A 21,994-nucleotide genomic window follows, 5' to 3' on the forward strand; every position below is an offset into this window, starting at 1 on the left:
TGCCACGAGCAACTTTTCAAAGGAACGATAACGGTCTCATTGTGTGACGTTTGAATCATGTGCGGTGTTGTACTGCCATCCAGTGGTCCCTTGTACACGTTGAAAGCGCAGGGTGTGGTGGTTTTGAGGTCATTCAGATTTATGGCGGTGACAGGAAAAATTGAACTAGTGCCCTTTTGTGGAAAGCTTCTCTACCTAAGGCCCAACCGCGCTAAAATAATGAAACAAACAGCAAACCTGTCTCGGAAATTGCCAAATATTTTTTTGATATGCCCCATTTTCAACGTTCAAGGTCACACGTCAAACAAGTATTAAATACATTGAAAATCAACTCATATCTGTAATTCGAAGGATTAGAAAACAACAGCAGAAGTAATACCAGCTTTTTAGAAAATATTTATTAAAAAATATTAAGTTTTTTGAATATGAAATTACAAATCTTGTACATCCTTGACAGAAACGTCTGACTCAGTTGAACTGTATTACACTAATAAATAAAACATTATACTCTTTAAAAGCAGAAAAACACACTGATCATTTTGGAATACTGTTGAAGTATAATAATTATTTTTCACATAATTTCTCTGCAAGAAAGTTAGGTTGTCTGGTTATATCACTGACACTAGACCAGTTAATGAGCGGCTACTGTGGCTGAACAGTGGGCAAAAGGAACATTCTGTGTAACAAATGCCATTTTATATTCATTTCCAGACCGACTGATCAGTATTTAAGGGAAAAAACTGACCAGTTTAAAACACGTGGTATGTGACACACCTGCTTAGCGTGTGGAGTGCACACACAAAGTCACATGCAAGCACACTAAAATGCTATTAAAAAACAAACAAATTCTAGGAGCAAAGGTTAGTCAGGTGGTGTCATTGTCCTCCTTTCGATGCCTATCAGGCCCAGTATTAGCATGATTAACATAGTAACTGTATGACAGTGGTGCAGGTAAGGCTTTGGCTGATAAGTAAACACACACACAAATACTTTTGATGAAGGTTTTGGAAAATGCTGTGTTTCCTTAAGTGTACCTCAACTTTGGAAACAAGCCAAAGTGTTTACAGACACTGTTTTCAGTAATGATGTTGGCAAAGGTTTAGTGTAAGGAGCCAGACATCCATGAGAGAGTCCCATGAGAGAGTCCCAAGGAGCTATGAGAGAGTCCCACTGTGCTGCAGACCTACAGTTCTTCACGTCGAGGCCGCAATCGCCACCTGTGGTGCTGCGTGACATAGTTAGCTGCCTCCAGAACCAGACGCATGAACTCCTCCACGTTGAAGGAGTAGTTGGTGAACTTCGGATGGTCCCCCAGAGTGGGATGATGGCCCTGTGTTGGTCAGACACAAACACATCATGATTGATTGACAGGCAAATCTATTTACAGAGACTGACAAGTTATTGTGGTTGCTCAGTGTATAAGTGTGTGTGTTAGTCAGACAGTACAATAATGATGAATGCTGTAGCTACAGGTGAGCATCAGTAAAGCCACTCCAGGGAGCTGTGGTGGAGACCTAGAAGGCGTTGGAGGTTAGAGCAGACGTTACAGCACACAGCCGGTTGGAGTTTCCCCACCTTGTCCTGCGGGAGCACTTTGTCCCTTTTCTGCCAAGTCACGTATCGGATCCCCCGCAGCCGAGCCAAATCTCGATAGCAGCTCTCATCCTCACAATTAAATCTGTGGAGAACAGATGCAGACACTTCATCTTCTGCTTTCTCTACCTCTCTCACCTCCACAGCCCCAAGAGCTCCCCTGCCTAAACCTCCCAGCCCTGCCCTGGATGGCGTGATGGATGTCTGGTTAATTGGGCTGTACTTCACCGTTATGCTGCATGACTAAGGGCTAACAGAGCACAGCATGCAGCCAAGTCTCGTGCTGCACACACACACACCCACACCTGTCCCAGTTTCCCCTCTATGTACAACCATCCACAGTAGGCTGGGAGGTTTGACAGACAGGCAGTCAAGCAAAAAGATGGATGGAGACATTTACACTTAAATACAGAAGGGACCAGACACATTTACATGACACAGACAGATCAACAAACAGACAGATAGTTAAAAACAGAACCCAAAAAAGTGTACTGACAGCTCAAAAATGACAGCCCAATCGGGGAGGAAGAGGAGGTGTGTAAGCCCCGCCCCATGCATCCCAATGAAGATGTCAGAGTTGTGGGTGGTCCTGAGCTGCTCCAGGAATGGAAGGTCCCTTGAGACAGACAATAACACACGCCAGCATTACCAACACTGTGTTCTCACCAACGACATACAGCTCATCTCATACAGTACATCTACAATGTACCATCAACACCCTTTCCTCTGTGTCAACATGTAGTCCTTGGTACTCGCCATGCACTGCATGGTAATATGGACTTGTCACTCAGTCCCTCTGCCTTGCCCTTCCTCCTGGCAGGACCTCACCTTTAATCCACTATGAATCCACTGGGCCTGTCAGAGGAATACAAACTCAGCCTCACTCACTTGTATTTGTAATCCAACACTTTGACCTCCAATAAAGGCACAGTCTTCAGGCCGTTTACGAGCTGCGGGGACACAGTGAGATGTTTTCTCTGATCAATGAAAGACCAAACAAACAGGGCTAGCGGCAGTATAAATCACAGGTCTTTTACTCTTGCAGTTTATAGCAAATACGATTTTAAATGGACAGTTTAGAACATAAGGCAGTAAATCAATGAGAGGAAGCAGAGAGGGAGGGATGAAGGGAGGATGGGCGAAAGAGAGTGGGCAGTGCTGGACTCACCTCCTGCAGGTTTAATATCCTACGGTACTCTGTGCTTCGTGCTAACAGGGTGACACGAACACGCCCCTCCTGGAAGCAGAAACACAAACACTGATCAATCAGTCTGGCCCAGGGTAACACAGATACATCCACTCCAGTGATGGGTGAACAGCCATATTCACTATGCAGCAGGGGATAAAACAGTGCATTAAATACAGTACATTCACATTTTCTATAATTGTATGTTCTAATGTGAAGTCATAAATGTGATGGTGAATGGAACATACTCAGGAAAGATTATTTTCAACCGGAAGGCACTTGTTTTAATGTGCTTCTTGAATCAATATCGGGCGATTCTTAAATGTCGTTAACGGGGCTTCAGCCAAGCATTACAAGCCTCGACTACAGACAGAATAGTAGCCCATCTTACCTACCGCGCTGCACCTGAGCTGCTCCAAACTTTTCCCAAACTTTTTTGTCTTGTTTATTGCTATATTTTATATATTACTTCATTTATTCATTTATTGTGTCGTTACCGATGTAATCTATACATCTACTGTCTCAATTATAGGTTTACTCGGCACGGCTTTTTTCCTTGGAGCTCGACGCTACTGTTCCTGTTGAACTAGCCAATTCAACGTTCTGACGAATTATCTTGGCTGGCATAAACTATTAACGTAAGTTAACTATAATGTCTCACACCCACTCACATTGTCCTACATGTGTCATTTTGTTCGAAAAGTTGACTCTATTAGAGAGTCGCGTTCAGTCGCTTGAGGAAGAACGTATGCTAGTAACTTTAGATGCGACTGGCGCAACATCACAGACAGGGAGTCCTAGCGTGAGTGAGGACTCAAGTTTAGCCTCACCGGTTTCACCTTTGCAGCATGGTGGGAGTGGGACTCCGCAGACGTTAGTGATCGGTGACTCCATCACTCGTAACATTAGATTCGAGGGACCAGCGACAGTTTACTGTGTACCTGGGGCCAGAGCTACCGACATAGAAGCTAATCTTAGGGTGCTGGCTAGCACTAGGGCTAAGGCAAATGCCCAAGCTAAGGCACATGGCGCACGCACTGATGATAGGTATGAGAATATTGTCATTCATGTCGGCACCAATGATGTTAGGCTGAGGCAGTCAGAGGTCACGAAGGTTAATATTGCTCGGGCATGTGACCTTGCTCAAAAGATGAGTCGGCATCGAGTAATAGTCTCTGGCCCACTACCTGCTAGGGGGACTGACGAGATCTACAGCAGGCTTGTCTCTCTCAACCGCTGGTTGGCTCGCTTTTGCTCAGAACAGGGTTTAGGATTTGTAGATAATTGGTCTCGTTTCTGGGCCAAACCTGGCTTGTTGAAAAGTGACGGGCTCCATCCTAGCTGGAGAGGTGCTTTTCTTTTGTCTAGGAATATTGAAGCTATTCTAAAGCAGACCTGACACTCACTAGAACAAGCCGGGCTACAGTCTCTTAGAGAGTCTGATAGGTATGTTGATAGGCATGCTGTGAGCTGTTGGGCCCCCGATAGCTCAGCTTGTAGTGTAGCCAGGGTGGTTGCTGATGTTGTTTTTCCCATTGAGACGGTGTCGGCCCCCCTCCCTTTTTCCAAATTCCGGCCCTCAATTATTAGGAATTATACCAATTTAATATATATTCAGCCTTGCTCACCCGTTGCTCTTCCAACTCAGTTTCCTGATAACAGTGCCACCTTTTCAGAAGTATTATCTACGTCTAAAGCTGCCAAAAACCCATACTGGAATGTTGGGCTCCTAAACATCAGATCTCTATCCACAAAGGCCGTTTTGATTAATGATCTGATGTCTGACTGCAGCCTGGACCTGATTGGTCTCACCGAAACCTGGCTAAAACCTGATGAATATTTCCCCCTGAATGAAGCTTCGCCTCCTGATTTTGCGTATTCACACATCCCTCGTGTTTCAAAGAAAGGTGGTGGTGTTGCTATGTTATATAAAGCTAGCTTCAACCTCAGCCTAAAATCTGTCAATACCTTTAAATCATTTGAGATAATTTGTATGAAACCACCAACTACTTTAAAAAGGACTAATTCTACTACTGTTGCCCCCCCTCCTTCGTTTTGTATAGTTACTCTATACCGGCCCCCTGGCCCATACTCCCTCTTCCTTGAGGAATTTGCTGATTTTAGTGCTGATCTTGTGACATACACTGACAATATCTTAATTATGGGTGATTTTAACATTCATGTCGATGACCCAAAAGATCCTCTAAGTAAGGCCTTTACTGCTCTTATGGATTCCACAGGTCTCACTCAGGTGGTTTCTAAACCTACCCATCTTCACTCGCATACATTGGATTTAGTTCTCACGCGGGGAATCAAGATTAGTGATGTCATTGTTCATACCCACAATCCTTCCTTCCTTCCATCCTTTTAAAGGTAACCTTTAAAATGGATCTCTGCCAGAGCCTTGGAGGCACCCAGAATATTTCTATTAGCCGCTGCTTAACCCCAAATACAGCTCTGGAACTGGCTAGTATTCTACCCGCTGCACTAGAAGCACTTGATGTCCCGAATAAATCATTAAATGCTAAAACAAGGGATCTGAATTTGGTTCTTCAGCAATCCCTAGATTCTGTTGCTCCACTCAAACCAAGGAAAAGAATAGACAAGAAACTGGCTCCATGGTATTCAGAGGAAACCCGCACTCTCAAGAGGTCCACTAGAAAATTAGAGCGTAAGTGGCGTACCACTAAATTGGAGGTTTTCCGCCTGGCCTGGAAGGACAGCCAAATAGAGTACAAGCAAGTCCTCATCAGGTCCAGATCAGAATATTTCTCTAAGTTGATTAGTAAGAACAAACACAACGCTAAGTTCCTATTTGATACTGTTGCAAAACTCACTAAGAAAAGTACACTCTGTGTTAGTTCAGATCTCTCTCCCAATGATTTCTTAGATTTCTTTCACCAAAAAATCTATGCAATAAGGGACAAACTACAGACTAGTCCTGGAGGAGTGGCCATCAACACTGATTTTCCCTCTGTACCCAGCATTCTGCATGTTGAGACTCTCACTCACTTTAACCCTATTTCTATGGAAGCATTCATCAAGCTGATAGATTCCTCGAAACCCACTAGCTGCCTTCTCGATCCCCTCCCTGCCAAACTTTGTAGGGAACTTCTCCATATTATTGGACCGCTCATGCTTAGTATTATTAATGAATCTATTGTAACTGGACAAGTCCCTGACGATTTCAAACAAGCTATTATCAAGCCCCTTCTTAAAAAACCAAACCATGTTCCAGGTTGTCTTAGCAATTACAGGCCCATTTCAAATTTGCCATCTCTCTCCAAAATTTTGGAAAAAGCTGTGGCAAAACAGCTCACTGAGCACCTCTCCTCAAATCAGCTCTATGAACCTCTCCAGTCTGGATTTCGTCTTCACCACAGCACTGAAACTGCATTAGCCAAGGTAGTCAATGATCTATTATTAGCCTCTGACGCGGGCTTTAGCTCTGTCCTTGTTCTTCTAGACCTAAGTGCAGCTTTTGACACTGTAGATCATGAGATTCTCCTGGAACGTATGGAGAACTATGTTGGGATTTCTGGTACTTCACTTCAGTGGTTCAGATCGTATCTATCTGATAGATCACAATATGTCCACTATGATGGTTGCTCATCCAGGAGCTCCATTGTAAAATACGGAGTACCACAGGGTTCAGTTTTAGGCCCTCTGTTATTTTCACTCTATATGTTGCCTTTAGGAAACATAATTAGAAGTTTTGGGGTAGATTTTCACTGCTATGCAGATGATACTCAGCTATACATGTCTATAAAGCCGGGAGAATTTCCACATGCTATGGAAACCTGTGTTTCCGGGTTGAAAACTTGGATGACTGCAAATTTCCTTCTTCTTAATTCGGATAAAACCGAGGTTCAAATTTTTGGTCCGAAAAAACACCGAAATAATTTATCCCATCTAACCTTAGACTTAGACGGCGTCAAAGTATCTCAAAGCCAGCTGGTAAAAAATCTGGGAGTCACAATGGACCCAGACCTTTTGTTTGAGTACCATATTAAGCAAATCACCAGAACAGCATTTTTCCATCTACGTAATATTGCCAAAATACGAAAATTCCTCTCAAAGGATGATGCTGAAAAACTAATACATGCTTTTGTTACGTCCCGATTGGACTACTGCAATGTGTTGTTCTCTGGCCTCCCAATTACCTACCTAAAAAACTTACAGCGGGTGCAAAATGCTGCTGCTAGACTATTGACTAAAACTAGAAAGTTTGATCATATAACATCGACTCTTATCTCTTTACACTGGCTCCCTATCCAAGCCAGAGCTGATTTCAAAGTTCTACTACTAACTTACAAATCTCTGCATGGATTGGCACCACTGTACCTCTCCGGTCTCCTTGCACCCTATTGCCCCGCAAGGTCTCTAAGATCTCAAAATGCCGGCTATCTGGTAATACCCAAAGTTAAGAAAAAAACTGCTGGAGGTAGGGCGTTCTCATATAGAGCACCTCTTCTTTGGAACAAATTACCCATCTCAATTAAGGAAGCTGATACTGTCTCGACATTTAAAACTAGATTAAAAACGTTCTTGTTTAGTCAATTCTATGATTGTTAAAGGGAAGTATGTGTGTACTTTCTATGTAAACCTGGGATGTGTGCTTGCCTATGTGTGTATCACATGTAACTTTTAAATTTTAATTATAGCTTATGTTCACATTGCCCAGCTAGATGTTACAAATAAAGTAAACCTGTTACTGTATATTGTTAGTATTATTATTATTATAGTTCCGTTGCTGTATATTGTTACTGTTATAGTTTTTATTACTAGTTGGAGACAACGGGGGACTGGCTGTTTTCATCCTTATTCGTATAAGTATAACCTACTTTAGAGTTCTTTCCCCTGGAACAGATTTCATGTTCCAACTGAGGGGGGCTGTCGTTGTTTTGGTGTGTGGGGCTGCATCAAATACCCTTTTTGCTCTGTTAAATTGCTGCACTAGTCCACACTTGACCGGTGGGGATCTCATTCTATTTTGACTGTAACTGTTAGCTGCTCCTGGCATTCTCTAATCCCTGCTCTCCTCTCTGTCCCCCCCCCACACATTCCCTGTGGTGTGGGGGGTTTGAGCTGTCAGGACCTGCTTGGTCGTCGGTCTGCCAACGCTGAACCAGGTCGTCACCCGGAATCCAGTCTCCATGACGGCCAACAGCGAGTTTCCCGGTCCCATCCAACGTCTATAAAGCCGAACAATGGATTTTGGTGTTTCAAAACCCATTGACACTGTATGACTATGTTTAGCTTGTGTTCTGCTCCCCTTCTTACCAACCGTCTCTGGAGGAGGGGATCCCTCTCTGAATTGCTCCTCCCAAGGTTTCTTCCATTTTTTCTCCCGGTGGGAGTTTTTCTGGGAGTTTTTCCTTGTCTTCCTTGAGGGTTTAGGTTGGTTGAGGGGCAGTTCTATGGGCGCATGTGAAGCCCTCTGTGACATGCTTGCGTGTAAAAAGGGCTATACAAATAAATTTGATTTGATTTGATCTTATACACCATTGCCATCTAGTGGCTCAAAGCATCTCCATACCTGCAGCACAAGTACCTCCCTCTGAGACAGTGCTCTCAGCCAAGAGAGAACACCACAGCTAGCATTAAAACACCACATTACTCAAATAAGGAAAATCCGCCAACACCTCTGTAAAACCTTATCATAAAAATCTGCATGATTTGCATCAATGTTTTTAAATGGGTGAATAAATAGGTAAACTGGTGGGGAAATGAGGCCAAATATGACAAGGAGAGAACAGAGGAGAGAACAGAGGAGAGAACGGAGGAGAGAACAGAGGAAAGAACAGCTCTATGTCTCCCTGTGTCAATCATCAGCTGCAGGAAGCAGGGTCAGGCAAAACTATCATTAAGCTTCCAGGAGCTACAGCTGCTATCTCACCACAGAGCTATTAACATATTTTCTGAATCATTTGCAAACACTGAATAAGCTGCTGCACCACAACTGTAGCAGGTGGGGGTAAAGACAGTTGAATGTTTTCAGGTTGTGGTTAGAAAACCAGTTAATGGTATTTGATGAGGGATATATTCAAGAGGGGTTGTGTATTGTGTACATGTGTGAGTGGTAGAGTTTGAGTGAGTGAGTGAGTGAGTAAGTGAAGGAAGGAAGGAGTGGTAGAGTGACCTTAGATACTATGCTGTATTTCCTACCTGGGATCGTTCCTGTGAAATGTTGAGTCGATGTAAGACATGCTGGGAGAAAGCCCTGAACATCCCTTCACTGTGGCACTCTGATATCTGTCATCAACACAGCACAGAAATCCATCAGCCCTCTACCTCACGCATATTCCTAATGAGAAACAAGTTTTCAAATGTCATACCCACACACTGGGTACATCAAACAAACCCATGCATAGCATTGCATGACTATTCACTCTTATAGGCCCGAGCACAGCAGTCGTAAATATGAGCACATGAATATAAACATGATGTACGCAGGTGGGGCAATCGAAAGCATCGGATATGAGGCCAACATATCAATATTTCACACCTCAAGGCTGCCCTCTGCAAGGCTAACATATTTACATGATAAGATCTTTACACAAATCTCCTCGAAATTATCATTTAAATAACATAGGAGCTGGACACACTCAATAAATAACATATATATTTGACCCAAATTGCACAACACGACCAAACAGGGTTTCCCTGCAAGAGGAAGGCTCTGTGAAGAAAAAAGACACACAAAAAGCTGACTTTATAAAAAAATAAGAGAGTCTCAGAGAGGCGGGGGCAGTCTGAGCTCTTCAAAGACATTCAAATCTCCTGAAAGTGAAGAAATGCTATCAGAGCATTTTCAATATACACCGAGATAGGGGACGCCTACCAGAGGTGTGTTGTAGAACAAGCCGTATCTCATTCTTGGGAGGAGCGAGAAGAAGGAGTCTTTGAAACACACCTGATAAAAAGATAAAATAGATTATTATTCAACAAAGCGTAGCTCAGGTTTTTATACAAACACAGAGCTCCCACACAGACAGGCAGATACACACACACACACACACACACACAGGTACTGTATGCACACTCAAGTGGAACTTACTTGGAAGAAACTTACCCTTTTAGAGTCAAACGTTTTCAAATGGATGATATCATAGTCAGAAAAGACCTTCCATGTTTCACTAAATAAATCGCCATATCCATAAAAACTCTGAAAAGGACAAGTATACATGAAGGGCAATAGTGACAGTATGTAAGTTAATGAAGAGCTATCATGTGAGTCAGCGCACAGTAAAAACAACAAACACATAATTCAACCTTCATCCTTGGGCAACAATACCAATTTCCGTCATAGGTCAGCAAAATATATAAAAATAGTTGTGTCATGCTTTCCCTTGAATTGGAGCTGTGGTTCAGTAGCGTCTGGAGGAAGTATGTCTTATCTGGGTGTTCTCAGGGCCACCACATGTTTAATGGGCATGCCCAGACTTCGTTTGTCAGATGAAAGGTTCTTCCATTCCTTCTCTGTTCTCTCTCTCTCTCTCTCTCTCTCTCTCTCTCTCTCTCTCTTTCTTTCTTTCTTTCCTCTCTTCTTTCACCTCCACAATTGTGATGGTGAGGAAGTGGGGGTGTTAGGTTAACAATAGACAGGATAAGGTTTCCCATGAATTATTCTGGTTTCCCACCTACGCTTCCCTTTGATCCACTCCTCAAGCATGTGACCTCCTTGGAAAGTGAGAAACACCAGTTCTGACTCACTAGAGTTACATTGTTTTCCTTCCACTTGAACACACCAAACAAGGTCTGTTAACACCGTGGTGGGATATGAACTTCAGCAGATCTAGTGTGCTCTCTGACGATCACTGGGAAACAACTTTATAAGAAAAGTGGTGTGATATGGACGGTGGGCAATAAAATGGACCCACCGTGTCCCACATGACGATGCTGACGTCTCGGCTGAAGGAGTTGTTGATGTGCTGAGAGATGTACAGGTTGACAAAGTCACAAAAGTGATGGTACATGTTCACACCTGAAATAAGAACACATTCAGGTAGTTGTCTTACCAATCTCTCTCAGTAGTATCCGTGTGCAAGTGTCCTCATGCTGCAGATAAGATCTCTCACCTGCATCCAGCTTCATGAATATGGTGGGTTTCTCTATGATGACATCACAGTGCTCGTGCTCAGTGGGGTAGAAGTCTAACTCAGTGTACGTCTGCAGTTCAGCATACCTTGACCAGGATGAACGGTATTCAGCATCATTTCTACTATCCACAAGTATCCAATATCACACATTTCTCTATAGCAGAGGTTTGGTGACTATTTCTCTCTATCAGCCAGCATGTTTGCCATAGTGAGAGAGAAGTCGACGTACCAAATTGTACAAATGCACATTCTTCACATGCGTCAAAACAAGTGGTTCTTAGTCCTTCGTTCTCACCAGGACTGTAGGGGGCTCTTGTGGTCTCCCTCTGCAGACAGCGCTCTCTTGTTCAGTCTGCAGTGTCCTCCAATCTCTCCCTGTTGAAGGAAGTCCTCCTTATACCTGCACAGTAAACACTGGTGAGCCACTGGACACAGGTCAGTTTCTCAGCTCCCAGGCCCACACAACGTCTAACCCAGTCAGAGGCACTGACCTCTCATGACCTCTCGGGGGGTTCCGTAGGTCCAGGTAGAGGTTGGTTGCCCGGCAGAACCGTGTGTGGCTGGAGCATTTCAGAGATGAGTCCTCCTAAAAGTACATCATTACCACTTCAACACTTCAAATTCAGCATTTTCAAAGCACTGAAATAGACAACCCAAATGAATGGCAGGTTTAGAGCTATAGTTACTCAACCACACCCCGCAAATGGGGCTGTGAGGTTGAATTTGACAGATTTTTAGGATGAATGCTTTTTCTTTAGCTTATTCATACTGTTTATTTCTGTTTATTCCAGACCCCTGTGTCTAGCTGGACTGTGGGGACTAGAGGAGGGGCTTACAGGACTGGAGGCTTTGCAGAGAGTCTTCATCTCACTGAGGCGCTCCTTGACGTAACCAAAGTCTGCCTGCGTCCAGAACACGTCCTGGGCTGCCTCCACTGAGCTGACCCTGGTACAGAGAGATCCAGGACATCTTGGTTGGGTCAAATAAGAAGGGACATTATATTGTTTCAAGGAAAATAGCAAAATATTGGATGCCACAGTGATTTTTCAGACTATGAATCAGGATTTAGAGGATGTGCCAGTGCCATAGTATGGGTTAAAGGTTAAAACGAATAACGGTTTCCTTGTTTTCAAATGCAGTAGTGAACACTGTACCATGCAGGGTCCACCTTGGTGCATACAGGATAGCTAAAGCGGTTTTCTGGGGCACATTTCTTCTCATAGCCCCAACAAGCTGACACATCCAGCACAGCATCCTATTGTGAACAAAATACATAAAAAAAGCAAATGAGGAAACCTAGAGGTGATACATCTTGCATATACCTCTGCAGATTAGACCATTCGATTCCTCCTTGACACAGAAAACAAACACTGCAAGCTGTCTTGACTCTTAAGCCTAAGCCCTGAGCTTTTCACACTCTCAGACGGCAGCGTTTATCTTGCGTTTGGTTCAACAGAGTTGAATTGTCAAAAAAAGATCACGAACAGCCCATGTGGAAAAGCCTGTAAGAACCTGGCAACCGTGTGGAACACAATGTAACACATTATAAATAACACCATAACAAAGCATTGTGTCTGTGATTAAAAAATGGCAGGGTGTATTAATGTATATCTTACTTTAAAGGGGCAAAGTGGATCCTGATGACAGATCTTGGCCACTCTCTTGTTGCTGTGCAGGAAGTAGGGTACATGCTCCGGTGGCAAGGAGAAGCTGCTGTAGTTGAACGGTGGTTTGCGGCTAGTGTTGTCAGCCTCTTCTGCACTGACCACAGTGTAAGTACAGACCATGCCCAGTGCTACCAGCAGCAGCATAGTCATACACACGCAACCATAGGAGAGAGGCGTCCTTGCTTACAGTTCACTCCAAAGTCTAAGAGAGAGCGAGAGAGAGAGACTGTAATCTTGGTTAGGGAGTAATCCCACAGTTTATAAACATGTGGGTATTGGATTTGTGTGGGAACCAGCCCCAAAGGAGATCTCAATACCTAGCCTATAGGAGAGGTCCTGTTGCAGGAAATATTAGTGACCTTTTTCCTACCATTGTTTGGGGCAATCATGGCAGGGATAGGGGAAGTTGACATCAAAAACAAGTTTGGGTGCATGTGAACCATTACAGCTAGAAGTGAAATGCATGGGACTCATTCCCATGCTGTTCTGCGTGAGAACAGGAAATGTGTTTGTCAATTAAAAAATACTGACAACGAAACTTTTGGACTTATTGCAATGAGGCTTACTTAATACGTTTGACTGCTTGGGTACATTCCAACATTCCACAATCGAATGGATTGCTTGCCTGGGAACAATGTGCATGGTGCACAATTTAAGTAATTCAGTTCCATGAAACTAAAATATTCGACTTCAATGACACTGCTATCGTGCCATCAAACTAGTACAATAAATTCGTTTTTCAAATTCCAACCAATCTCTTCACAATAACGCACCTTTACTACATTCGTAATAGAAACAATTAGTAAAATAGTGTAAAAATAACGGCCACACCAGGATTTGTTTATAGTATAATTGTCTATATCCCCAGATACAACCAACAACTAATTTTATTGTAGTGAACACTCAGTAAGTTGTTTCAATTTAACTGTCTAAAACCTACAGTAGCCTAACAAGAATTATGTTGCATCGCTGTAAGGCAACATTCTTTGTAGCATGTTGTGGGGAACGGACATTAAGTATCCCAACTGGCAAGAGGTAGGCTACCCTAAATCAGAAAAATTGCTTCAGGAATGAACACAACTAAAAAACAAATGCATACAACTGAAAAACGAATACACACTTACCTTCTTTTCTCAAAGATGTTGATGAGGGAAGGCGCCATAACACCGGAAACCTAACACCGGCATGCAGTATATTCTTAGCCACAAGGTGGGGTTGTGTGGCAACTAAAGACATACGGCCACCGTACATACCCATGTGGCTATGACACGACCCCAAATAGCAGCCTATGTAACTTTTGGACCACGAAACTCAACTTTGTGACCAATGCTTACAGATCCGATTCCTTAATGTACTATCCTGGCTTCAGTACAATTGTAATGCTAAAATGTTTCTTAGGAACGGAACTTGTCCTGATATTATAGGCACGGCATAGCACCCCGCTTGCGTGAAAAAATTAATTCAACTTATAGCTACTGTAGTATAACTGAGAAAATATGCCGAACTCTCTATGGCCAGAGTGCACTTCCCATTTCAAAATCGAAGAAGTTGTACTCTATATTCTGTGTAGTCCTTAATTTTTTAATGTTTCTAAATGGTTGAAAGATGTAGGCTATAACTAGTGCCTAACTTATTTATTTTTTCTTAGGCAGCCTAAGAAACATTGGTCCCGAGAAAATTGTTTACCCATGTCGACGTCACCATCCCAATAAATGTTTATTTACATATCTGTACAGAGCAACATCTTCAGAACGTTCAGCAGAAGCATCAGACCATGTCTCCACGTGATACACGACCTGAGGATTTCTGATCAACATACATACGTTTGCGCAAGTGTTTTTGACGGATTTAACAGTCTCCAGTTACATTTAGCCCTAGGCACAAATGAAGAGATTACAATTTAGTGCAATAACCCACCTATTTCCCAAAAGATCTTATATTTCAGATGAACAGAAAATGTAATTGACAGGAAAATGCTTCTCTTAATAAAATAAAAAAGTCCAGTAGCAGTGATCCCACTGTCCTCCACAGTGTAAAATGCATTCTCTACTTCCTTTTCATCCATACAAACTTTTGTTGTCTATTTCCTAGACCGATAAATACTCTCCATGATCATGTCATAGTCCTTATGAAAGATCTAGAGCCATCAGAATGACATACTGACCATCAATATGCCTTGTAAAGAAGAAACTGGTAAACTGTCAATATAACTTGATAGTCCAATTTGATTTCAGCCATTCAATCCTAAAAAGCAATTAGTTGTACTGAGTATTCCATATCAATTTTCTTGAATGTACCTGTATATGTTTTGATGTTGATTGGCTACCCATGTACCATCCATCCATTACTCCTTAATTAATAGTTAGACTTTCTAATATTTAAATTTGAAACAAAAAGAATCGGATGGAATTTCTTAAAACTACACTATTGAGAAATCACAATCAATCTATCAGTAAAATGTAATTTCTTATTTTACAGTATCTGCATTTTGTATTTGTCTGAGTTTTTGTCCTGGCAGTGAGGAGCGGTCTGTCTATTTCTGGTTCTTCAGCAGTTCGTCGATCTGGGTTTTGTACATGTTCTTCACGTCTTCCAGGTCTAGCTTCAATTCGTCAGCCTCCTCTGCTTTCTCCCCGTACATTTGAAGGATAGTGTTGTGCCTCTGTTCCAGGTCCTGACACACACACACAATAAACAGTGACTACTTACATTTACATTTAGTTATTTAGCAGACGCCCTTATCCAGAGCGACTCACAGTAAGTACAGGGACATTCCCCGAGGCAAGTAGGGTGAAGTGCCTTGCCCAAAGACACAACGTCATTTGACACGGCCGGGAATCGAACCAGCGACCTTCTGATTACTAGCCCAATTCCCTAACCGCTCAGCCATCTGACTCATACTTCTGTGTTTGTTAAAAATAACTGGATTATTTTCGAAAAACATTGTAAAAACAATTGAATCCTCCACCCTCTTCTACCCCATAACAACTAAAACGATCCCACCGTCTATTTTACTAAGTGGTTTAATTTAATTGGATCCCCTGCTCACCTTTAGGTGAACTTTCAGCTTGGGGATCTCCTTCACCGAGTCTTCTAATTCATCGTTCTGATTGGTTAGTCGCACTATCTCCTCTGCCATGACAGAACGACTCCTCTCCAGACTGGAGATCTCCAGCTGGGCAGAAAAAAGGAAAGAGAAATAAAGTGTAGTTCAGAATTGTAAAAAAAACAACAAACAAAAGATACATGATATACATCCACAGTAAACATCAAATATTAATGCTACAAATATGTCGTGTTCATCTGGATCCAGCTACCTGCAGATGTGCGATTTCTCCCTCTCGAAGTTTGAGCTGTGACTGGAGGTTCTCAACGACACTCGAGCCTCCACTTAGCCGAGCTGCCTCGTACAGGTTGGTCCCGCTTATAGACATGGACATACTCCCCATCGAGTGATCCAGAGGGTCATCCTAACAAACAGGAGCCACTGAAATGTTATAATCACTGAAACAAACGACATGGCTTGGTCAAATGGTAGGTGGGCTAGGACTACGAGCTGAGTTCTGTCAGGGTAGAGTACCAGGGAGAGGAAGGAGGTGTGAAGGCCAGCGTGCTCCCCCCCACTGACAGAGCTGGAGCGGGACAGGGAAGGTGTGGAGGAGGCCGGGGGCTCCCCTGCAGAATTGACCATCACCTTCCTCTCCTGGAGGGAAACATCATCTGATATCACTTCACTGTTTCATTCACACGCTAGATTGGTTTAGGAATTGTGTTCAATAGCAGGTCAATTGCTTTAAAAAGAACGTCCAACAAATCTACCTTTTCTTTGAGGGCCTCTTGTGCTAGGTAGCATTTTTTCTTCTCTTGCTCCACCTTCATTTTCTCCATCTCTAGCTGATTGGTCATTAGCAGCTTGTGGGAGAAGACAGCAGTGTATAAGGAAGTATTCCTACAGACCTGGTGATTTTGGCAGGTCAGGCTGGAACATACTATACCTTTTCCTTCTTGGCCTCTTCCAGGACTCTATTGTGCTGCCCCCTCAGGTTCTCTAGCTCAATATGTTCTCTACAAAAACCAGACAGATTCAAACTATAAAAAGAGATCTACCATTGTTGAGGTCACAGGATATCCCACAGACTGACCTTTTGTCATGGATAGTTACAGTCGGTTAACCTCAAGAAACCATAAACAAAAGGCTACAATCAATAATGGTATAATCTTTCAGTAAATCCGCGTACCTGCTGCTGTCATCCTCCAGTTTCTCTCTCCTGCCCTTCTCTGCGTCCAGCTGGCAGAGGACACGGCTCTTCTCTTGACGGAGCAAGGAATTCTGGGATTCCAATGAGACCAGCTGGGCCTTGATTGTCTGTAGCTCCTCCGTGGCTGCTCGCTCCTTCTCCACGGCAACCGCCAACTGGGCTTGGGCATCCACTGGTCAGAGTTCAAGAGGAGAGACAAGAACAGAACAAACATTGATGTTTGTTAAGTTGTACAACACCGTTGTGAAACTTCATGTCAGTTAAAGGCAGAGTTCTCACCTAGGCGATCTGAGATGTTCTTCTCCAGTTTCTCCCATGATGCAGTCTGGCCCCCCAGGGAAGCCTGCAGGTTCTCAATCTGCCGGAGCAAGGGTCGTGTTGCTGAGGTCACGGTCTGGCTCATCTCCTGGTTCCTGGTTTCAGCTTCTTGTAGTCTCTATGGTGTCAGTCAGAAATCACATCAATACAAGGCAGCACATAGTCAATCAGCAACTACTATTGTTTTTGATAGTTAATAGCGAAAGCATACACTGAATGACTTTAAAAACGTATTGGGTCATCAGTGTGTTGGGGAACCAAGTATGTATGGACATGAAGTTACCTGCTGCTGCTCAGTGATCTCCTCCCTCAGGTAGTCCTCCTTCCTAGCCTGCTGCTGCTCTGCTCTCTGCAGAGCCAGCCTCAGGTCAGCTACCTGCAGGGCCACACAGGGTTAACGAGAGGGCTGCTCTCAGGACTGGACCTCAATGTAAAGGTACACCCAGTATTATGCCCACAGCGCTAGCATTATTATATAGTCAGATGAATCTGATCCCAAACTAATGGTCTCACCTGGTTGATGAGGGCCTCCTGCTGCATGCGTGCCTCTTCCTGGGCCTGCTCCAGGGCCAGACTCAAGGCCTCTTTGGCCTGGGTCTCTCTGCTCAAAGCCGCTTCCTGCACCTCACTGGCCTTGGTGGCTTTGGCCTTGTGCAGCTCAGCTAGCTCCCTGCAGTTGAAGAAATATCCCGTCACAAGATCAATCTGCAGAATTAGCTACAGTTACAGGTGGAAAAGATCAGTGTTACGGTAACGATTCTGTTTTCATTTCTTCCACAGACGGCAGCAGGTTGAGGTGGGGTGTGTTTGATTACTTGTAGGAGTTGTTGAGGGCAGCCTTCAGGCTCCTGGTCTTCTCCTGCAGTTCCTCAGAGTCAGTCCGCTGGGAGGTCATCTCCCTTTCCTGGCGCTCCACAACAGCATTCAGCTTCTTGATGCTCTCACGGTGCTGCTTCTCCACCTCCTCCTTTCCATCCAGAACCTACAGCCAAGAAACATTGTTCAAGCCCTCTTATCCACACAAAGGGATACCAAACTGCAGCCTGTGAGGTTCAACTGTGGGGTTAGTATAGGTGTGACTGAGGAATCTGGCAGCTAGGGGGCACTAGACACTAAGAAGAGTGGAAACGATGAAGCTAGAGACAGCTGGATGGAGCTGCATGTTTTTCTCCAGTGTTCCCAGTGTTTTTCCTTATTAAATCAACAACACACAAAGACATGACCTGTAGAGGACACCCAACAAACCACTCCCCAATCCAATACAACATTTTCACCTATCAGAAAGTGAGGGTAGTAGGCTACAGTGGAAAAAGACAGAGACCTGCTGCAGGTGTTTCAATTCCTCCTCTTGCTCCTTGAGCTTCTTGTTCTGATGGGTGATTTTCGCTTCAATCTCCTTCTCCTTCACACGCAGCTTCTTTATGATGTTACAGTGCTGCAGCTGCTGCTTGGACAGCTTCTCACCTAAGAGAAGAGGAAGGAGACGTCGGCAACCTGGTGTATGGCTAACACCTATGACAGATTTCATCCTACTGTATAACTCACCCTCCTCAAGAAGTCCTCTGATCTGGTCCTCCTTCTCACGAATGATCTCCATGGTTTCATTGGAGTTCAGTCTGGTGGACAGCTCTTCTCTCATGCTCTTTATCTCCTACAGAGGAATTCCGGGATAAATGTCAAGAAAAAGCTGAACAGATTGAACCGGAAATGACAGGTGTGTGGTTGTAGGCTTGGGTGTTACCTTCTTAGCAATGTCCCTCTCCTTGCAGGCTAGCTGGGCCTTCCTCTCTGCGTCTGCAATGCGCTGGGTAAACTCATCCTTTAGAGACTGGACTGAGGAGCTCTCGTCCTTCAAGCTGACCACCTCACTGCCGCAGCCATCAGTCACAAACATCACACACAATAAACAAAGTTATAACTTAATGGTTTCACAATCCTTCCAATAGAATTGTTGTAGTTTCAATCAAACAATGAATATCAAACTTGGAAACTTATGAAACGCTGGAATGCGTTCAGTCAATGCCTGGGAGTACACAGAGAACTTGTCCACGATTGTACGATGTGCAACACCTGCGTTTTTGTTTGACAGTGTGAGGCAAATATTGCACTGGCATGACAGGTTTAAAGCCGTTTATCATAGAAACCTTTATAAAATGGTGCTTTCTGCCTGTCAATGTCATATATGAGGTATCGTGACTCTCAAACTCACTCTTTAAGGTTGTCACACTCCTCCTCCAGCCTTGCTTTGTCTTTACTGGCTGCCAAGAGCTGAGACTCTCTTTTTTCCAGACGGCTTGACAGCTCATCAATCACCTGCAGAGAGGACATGACTTTAAATCACATGCATAAGAAATGTGGTAGGCAACCTTGTCTAGGGAGGGAACAGCAACCATCAGTAAAGACTTTTGCTTCTCAAAGACAGATTACGTTTGTAAAGTAAATAGAGGTTTGCTGTGCCAAATTAATGAAGGCTGGTGTTACAAGATAAGCAGAAAAAGTCTCTGTTTGAAAACAGCATTTACCTTTTGAAGCTCCAGAATCTGACAGGTTGAAACACTTCGCTTCTGCTCTGTGATTGGTGGAATAAAATCCTCTGGGGGAGCAGACAAAGAGACATCCGCTTCGGAGTCTTGTTCCTGTTCAGTCAGCTCCTCGGGCTGCTCACTGTTCACAGGTGTGGCACTGCGTCCACTCTCCTCCATCTCATCCACTGACTGCTCCTTCATCATCTCCAAGAGCTCCTCCTCTTCTTCTTTCTCCTCTTCCTTCTTCTCCTCTTCGTCTTCCTGGTTTTGCGGCGCTGCTGCTGGCAGAACAGGTGTGGGAGTGGACCCAGAAGTGACAGATGCCAGGGTCCTGCTTCCAGGGATCTCGTCATCGGAGTTGACCTCGCTGACGCTCCGGCTGTCGAGAGACTGCATGCTGAACGAGTCGATGCGCTCAAAGGCGTCAGAGGACGAACCAGAGCTCTCAGTCAGCTTGGTGTAGTCCTCCAGACGAGGGAACTCTCCACAGGCAGAGGCCGAGAGCAGCTGGAAGGAGCCCTGCATCAAGTGGAGGCCTGCCTTGGCCTCGGCAGTCTCCTGCCTGGAGCTGGCCGAGCTCTCACTCAGCACACTCTCGTGGTCCAAAACCTCAATGTCACTGGTGGTGGAGGTGCCAGATGAAAAGGCACTGACTGGGGGGGAAGGGGTGTCACTTTGCCTGTCCTCTGCTTTGGGGTCTTTGGGATTTAAAAGAATCTCCTTAGGGGGTGTAAGGGGAGAGGGGGTTGGGGAGGGGTTATTGGGTTCAGAAGAAACACCAGACGATTCAGGGTAGTCAATGACGTCATCGGCAGGGGGAGGGTCTGAAGGGTTCAGTGACTGCTCTGCTTGTGAATCCTCAGAGACGGTAGCTGTGACATCCGCATCTAACAAGCTCTCTTCTACCATGACTGTCTGACTGTCCGAGTCATCCGGACAATCGTCTTGAGCTGGTATTGGAGGGTCTGGGTGAATAGGGGCAGTAACTGCAGCAGGCCCTGACTTTATAGGCTCAGATTGGACTTCCTTGCACTCAGCAGGCTCGCAGTTCTCTTGACTGTCAGGCTCTGTCAGCCCTGGCTGGTGAGGGTCCCCTTCAGCTTTGACTCCTTCATCTGTGGCCTTCTCTTCATCTTCCTGTGGCCGTCTGTGGGACTTGGCAGGTGGCACAGACACCACATGAGTGCTCTTGCCGCCCTGTAGCTCCCCTGGGGGCAGAAAGCCACTGAAGAAGTTCTCAGTCTCATCCACAACTGTACGAGTGACAGGGGTGGTGATGGCCTCAGATGACACGGGAGGGGTAGTTGTGTTCTCCTCTGCAGGGGGGTCCCACTCAGTCATCCCCCATCCTCCACTTAATGGAGTCTTTAGGGGTAAATCTAACAACAAAACAGGGACAAGACAGAGCACCATATGATCACATTTCCCTTCGGCTAATATAATATTGCATGCTGTACTGCAACGGACAAAATCTCCGACTTACCGTCATAAGGCATTACTACTGTGTCAGCCCATTGGTCCTCTTCTTTGATATCCAGGACTCTGTCAATGGACTTCTGAGCTGTTGTTAATGCTTGTTTGGCAAAACTTGATAGGTGGGAAGCGTTGAACCAACTCATTCTTGCTCTTCTTCTGTTTTGGTCCGAGCTAACTTAGCACACTTTGCTAATAATGCTGTTGGCTTGTACAATAGCTAGCTAGCTAGCTAGTAAAGCAGACCACCTTTTCGACCAGACATATCATACATGTTAATGACAATCTGGTTATGTAAAGAGATACACACAATTGCATTCAGAAAAGCCAATGTAGTCACCAAGCTGGTCAACAAGCTAGTTTGTTATAAAATCGAGTCTAGTTTGGTTGCTAGCTAGATACCTAGCTAACGCGCTAGCTTCTCCGCAGTCCTTGCTTGGCTTGGATGGCGAAGCAGCAATCACCATAACAATCGTGATCAAATTTAGCTGGCTAGCTTGCTAAAAGCACACGTCAGTGCCAAATAAATAGATATAGGAAATCCATACATCGCAGTTCAATTCCGTGCCTTAGTCGAGGCATGACTGTTTTCTTCCTTGGTGTTGAAACTTGCCAAGTTGCAATGTTTTGGTTACTGTACGCTTGCCATCTAGCTAGCTTAGCACTTCCTTTCCACGTAGCACCATGACGTAAGTATCCGAGCTGATGAACTAGCCAGCAGTGAGCCAGTCAAGTCTCATGACCTACTTTGATAGTGTCATCATGAATATAACACGGATCCTCGCAGTGTAGTGTTCCTAACCCAGAATACTGTGTATTAGCCACAGAACAGAATACAATTTCTGATAAACCATCCAACACACACTCCACA

At 44.3% G+C, this 21,994-nt stretch overlaps 2 protein-coding genes across 3 annotated transcripts; both read right to left on the minus strand.

Annotated features, from left to right (window-relative positions):
- Window positions 1-383: 383 nt before the first annotated feature.
- eogt (EGF domain-specific O-linked N-acetylglucosamine (GlcNAc) transferase) lies at window positions 384-13,752 on the minus strand. 2 transcript variants are annotated; one of them, XM_047026387.1, is made up of 16 exons: window positions 13,673-13,752; window positions 12,498-12,750; window positions 12,036-12,136; window positions 11,718-11,826; window positions 11,373-11,467; window positions 11,177-11,281; window positions 10,861-10,967; window positions 10,663-10,766; window positions 9,855-9,947; window positions 9,624-9,695; window positions 8,948-9,034; window positions 2,762-2,830; window positions 2,482-2,543; window positions 2,090-2,209; window positions 1,576-1,678; window positions 384-1,330 (listed from the first exon to the last, which is right to left on the minus strand). In XM_047026387.1, the coding sequence occupies exons 2-16, from the start codon at window positions 12,696-12,698 to the stop codon at window positions 1,184-1,186; spliced, it is 1,575 nt and encodes a 524-aa protein (XP_046882343.1). In that variant the 5' UTR covers window positions 12,699-12,750; window positions 13,673-13,752; the 3' UTR covers window positions 384-1,183. The 2 variants fall into 2 exon arrangements, with proteins under 2 accessions (XP_046882343.1, XP_046882342.1); XM_047026386.1 differs by having other exon boundaries at window positions 12,498-12,753; window positions 13,673-13,735.
- A 477-nt stretch (window positions 13,753-14,229) lies between these two features.
- tmf1 (TATA element modulatory factor 1) lies at window positions 14,230-21,988 on the minus strand. The gene is made up of 17 exons (XM_047025020.1): window positions 21,134-21,988; window positions 19,648-21,029; window positions 19,335-19,438; window positions 18,867-18,993; window positions 18,671-18,776; window positions 18,447-18,589; window positions 17,941-18,107; window positions 17,639-17,795; window positions 17,409-17,501; window positions 17,087-17,243; window positions 16,787-16,979; window positions 16,544-16,613; window positions 16,368-16,460; window positions 16,129-16,251; window positions 15,866-16,018; window positions 15,598-15,723; window positions 14,230-15,222 (listed from the first exon to the last, which is right to left on the minus strand). Exons 1-17 carry the CDS (start codon window positions 21,267-21,269, stop codon window positions 15,082-15,084), a joined length of 3,471 nt encoding a protein of 1,156 aa, XP_046880976.1. The 5' UTR covers window positions 21,270-21,988; the 3' UTR covers window positions 14,230-15,081.
- Between the last annotated feature and the right edge of the window lie 6 nt (window positions 21,989-21,994).

Source organism: Hypomesus transpacificus, chromosome 9 (genome assembly GCF_021917145.1).
Source record: "Hypomesus transpacificus isolate Combined female chromosome 9, fHypTra1, whole genome shotgun sequence".
Lineage (NCBI taxonomy): Eukaryota > Metazoa > Chordata > Actinopteri > Osmeriformes > Osmeridae > Hypomesus > Hypomesus transpacificus.

Coding starts and splice junctions, on each gene's coding strand:
- eogt (XM_047026387.1), bottom strand. CDS start 12,698: ATGACTATGCTGCTGCTGGTAGCACTGGGCATGGTCTGTACTTACACT. Junction 11,468..11,717: donor TCTGCAAAGCCTCCAGTCCT/GTAAGCCCCTCC, acceptor ATGTACTTTTAG/GAGGACTCATCTCTGAAATG. Junction 2,544..2,761: donor GGATATTAAACCTGCAGGAG/GTGAGTCCAGCA, acceptor GTGTCCCCGCAG/CTCGTAAACGGCCTGAAGAC.
- tmf1 (XM_047025020.1), bottom strand. CDS start 21,269: ATGAGTTGGTTCAACGCTTCCCACCTATCAAGTTTTGCCAAACAAGCA. Junction 16,252..16,367: donor AAGAGGCCCTCAAAGAAAAG/GTAGATTTGTTG, acceptor GTTTCCCTCCAG/GAGAGGAAGGTGATGGTCAA. Junction 16,019..16,128: donor ACACCTCCTTCCTCTCCCTG/GTACTCTACCCT, acceptor CCTGTTTGTTAG/GATGACCCTCTGGATCACTC.